At 47.9% G+C, this 3,699-nt stretch overlaps 1 protein-coding gene across 1 annotated transcript in view; it reads left to right on the top strand.

Moving 5' to 3' along the window:
• Window positions 1–1,092: 1,092 nt before the first annotated feature.
• MRPL1 (mitochondrial ribosomal protein L1) overlaps window positions 1,093–3,699 on the top strand; it is a gene marked incomplete at its 5' end in the record, with an annotated part of 9,378 nt that continues 6,771 nt past the window's right edge. The window contains 2 exons of the mRNA XM_010184771.1: window positions 1,093–1,336; window positions 3,447–3,530. Of these exons, the coding sequence (XP_010183073.1) occupies window positions 1,093–1,336; window positions 3,447–3,530 (328 nt within the window). The remainder of the gene's footprint in view (window positions 1,337–3,446; window positions 3,531–3,699) is intronic.

Raw genomic sequence — 3,699 nt, 5'->3', positions numbered from 1 at the left:
GGTCCCTTCCAACTCCTCAGATTCTGGGATTTTGCCGGTCTCCGGAGCGGCTCCTGTGGTCCAGGGGTGTTTGAAGTGTGAGGGTGTCCTGGTGGTGGTAGTGGGGGAGCGTGTGGTGGTTTTGGTGTCTGCAGTGTGACTCTTAACAGCCGAGCTGGTGTTGGTGGCATCCCAAATTGCTATCTCCTAGAGAAACAGCCTGGAGAGAGGCCTAAGCTGGACTCTCAGGGAGCGTTTGCTATTGGTTTTGAAATAACGAACGCAATAGTTACAAGGAAAGATTTACTTGATGCTTTGGATGTGTGCTCTTGGAGGGTTACAGCATCAGGAGTACTGCCAGCATGAAAGCCAGTGAGCTTATGGAGCTGTTTTCAAATAGTTCCCTTGGTTTTGTTTCACGTTGCTTTTTATGCTTTGATTTCTTATTTATTGAAGTCTGATACCACAGCATAAGTGGGAGAAGTAAACTGAACTCTGTGTAAAGAGCAGTGATAGAGGAATGGAACCTGTAGCTATTACTGTAATACTTTTTTTTTCCTTGACTGGAGAGCCTTTGAAAACAGGAGAACAAGGCCTGGGGCTGGTGTTTGACTGCATGCAAAGTGATGCAGGGAAGGAAGAAGCAGCCCTTTTTGAAAGGTGGGACTGCAGTGATCAACTGTAAGGAGGAGGAAAACACAGCTCATGTGTCTCCCTCTGGTTACCAGGAAGGTGTATGGGATTTGCTGGATTTAGAAGGAATTTGGGGCACAGAGCCTGACCTGTAAAAAGAAAAAATGAATAATCAAATTGCCCACAAGCAAATAAACAAGACCCCAGAAGTCGGGGTGTTGACTCAAACTGGGTTTGGTTTGGTGCAGTAGGGGGTTACTAATGTGGTTCCATGCTGCACGAATGTGACTGCGTTTGGGGAGCTTCGGGACTTTTGATTTGTGTCTTAAGTCATCTCAGGTAAATAACTGAGATGAATTTCGGGGTGCCCAGAGTATGCGTTGTTATCTTATCACTAATGTACTGATGTACCACGCTGTCTGCTTTGTTCCTCTTGGAACCTGTGCCAGCCCCATCTAATGATGGTTTTGCTTGCCTTAGGACTGCAAAAAAAGGTTCACAGAAGTCCAAGAAGGAAGAAACAAAACAGAAAGCAGCCATCTGGAGGCGGCCGCTGGTGGACAAGCCCGTGGATGACGTCTACTTGGCCTGGCTTTATAAGCGGCCATCCTATGGTGTAGAAGAGGCTCTGGGTTTGCTGAAGAAATACCAGGAGCTAGACTTCACTTCTCCAAAGCAATACATCTATATTAACGTATCCCTAGATATGGCACTACAGAAGAAGGTAGGGTGGGAGTGGGTACAAATTTTGATCCTTTTTTTTTTAAATTTAAATGTGGGAAGGTTGTGTTTGAAGTGCAGAGCAGAACCCACTGTTGGCCTTTTCAGCTGCCTCCTGCAGCTTCTCTGGTTGTCAGAATGAGGTGTGCTCTTTAGAATAGGAGGAGTTGGAAGGGACCTGGAAAGCTCCCCCAGTGCAACCCCTGCCACAGCAGGATCACCAGAGCACTCACACAGGAACACGGCCAGGGCTTTGGGGGTCTCCACACAAGGACACTCCACAACCTCTCTGGGCAGCCTGGGCCATGCTCCAGAACCCTCACACTCACAAACTTTGGCCTCATCTTCAGCTTGAACCTCCTGTGCTCCAGCTTGGGACCATTGCCCCTTGTCCTGCCATTGGACATCCCAGAGCAGAGCCTGGCTCCTTCCTCCTGACACTGCCCTTTCCCAATGGATCCCCAGGAATGAGGGCACCCCTCAGGCTCCTCTGCTCCAAGCTCAAGAGCCCCAGCTCCCTCAGCTGCTCCTCCTTTTGCAGGTGCCTTTCTGCCCTCTTACATGTAAACATTGATTAAACAGCCCCCATATTCCTGCGATGAAGATCGTGCCATTCAGGACTCTGAAAATAGGTTATTATCTGGCCACAACTCATGTCTGAACAGAACTGATCAAACCAAGCTGTTTGGGGTTTCCACTTAGAGGTATGCTCCCAAAATCACGGGTGTGTTTTGTTCTCGGATTATTATTGTAGGGAGAAGTGTGAAAACGACCTTCTTCCCATCTTTGCCCTTCACCTTGCTTAGATGTTGGGGTGGTTTTTTTAATTAATATTCCTTGAAAGTTTGCTGTCATTTGTTTGCCTATGTTTTTGGTTTAAAAGTGCCTAAACCAGTTTATTTTTTCCCTAAAACTCCTGCTTCCCCCATAAGTAGGAAACAGGCCACTTGAAAATCAGTTTCTTTGCATGTATAACTACACATCTCTTTGGTATACTGCAGGTCACAGAATCCCAGAACGTTAGGGATTGGAAGGGACCTCCAAAGCTCATCCAGTCCAATCCCCCTGCCGGAGCAGGAAGACCCAGATGAGGTTACACAGGAAGGCGTCCAGGCGGGTTTTGAATGTCTGCAGAGAAGGAGACTCCACAACCTCTCTGGGCAGCCTGGGCCAGGGCTCTGTCACCCTCACTGAGAAGAAGTTTCTTCTCCAATTTCAGTGGAACCTCCTGTGTTCCAGTTTGTGTCCGTTACCCCTTGTCCTATCATTGTTTGTCACTGAGAAGAGCCTGGCTCCGTCCTCGTGACACTCACCGTTTATATATTTATAACCATGAATGAGGTCTCCCCTCAGTCTCCTCTTCTGCAAACTAAAGAGCCCCAGCTCCCTCAGCCTTTCCGCATAAGGGAGATGCTCCACTCCCTCCATCATCTTTGTAGCCCTGCGCTGGACTCTCTCCAGCAGTTCCCTGTCCTTCTTGAACTGAGGGGCCCAGAACTGGACACAATATTCCAGATGTGGTCTCACCAGGGCAGAGCAGAGGGGGAGGAGAACCTCTCTGCCCTACAACCACCCCCCTCCTGATACACCCCAGGATGCCATTGGTCTTCTTGGCCACAAGGGCACAGTGCTGGCTCATGGTCCTTAGAAACTAGAAAATAAGTTTATCCTTAAAGAAAACGCAGAGCTCTTGCTCCTGCTTTTGGAGGCTGAGTGCTGTTCTGAAGGCTTGGTGAGAATCGCCTCCCTCACTGAGGTTTTGTGTTGGCTATAGTATCAGAAGTGTAGTTTAGGTGAGGTGTAAGTACAGCACCTCAGGGGTTGTTCCTGAGTGCACCTGAGCGTGGCAGCCATCTCACACTGGACTCACTGATCCCAGCCCCTTTCACTTGGGTAAACTGCACTGTGAATAATGTCTTTTAAGGTTAGATTTGAGTGTATGCCGGGCATAAAAAAAGCAGTCAAAACTGGTGCATCAAGCTTGTTATGACCTCTGCACAAGGAAATTGTGGGCACGGTTGCTACTTAGGGGACCAACTCCACGCAATGGAGTAACTTGTCTTGAGGTGATGATTTCTTTCTTATTTTAATACTTTTTCTCTATTTAATTTTAGAAAAAGGTGGATCCATTTGCAAGCGTTGTTCTGCTTCCATACCGCTTTACAGATGAAGTGAATAAGGTCTTGGTCTTCACTGAGGTGGGTGAGCCTGAATTACTTTATCCCATGTTCTCACAACACAACTAACGGCCCTGTAAGCACTGCTCTTTTTACGTAGAAGGCCCTGCAAATGCTTCACAGAGCTCTTACGTGGGTCTAGGAGTAGTCTTCACCAGTGTCTGAATGCACTGGCCAGTGTCTGAATGCA

The sequence above is a fragment of the Mesitornis unicolor genome, unplaced genomic scaffold, assembly GCF_000695765.1.
Source record: "Mesitornis unicolor isolate BGI_N332 unplaced genomic scaffold, ASM69576v1 scaffold3950, whole genome shotgun sequence".
NCBI classification, from domain to species: domain Eukaryota; kingdom Metazoa; phylum Chordata; class Aves; order Mesitornithiformes; family Mesitornithidae; genus Mesitornis; species Mesitornis unicolor.
The sequence above is the reverse complement of the archived record's forward strand: the minus strand, read 5'-3'. Positions and strand labels throughout refer to the sequence as shown.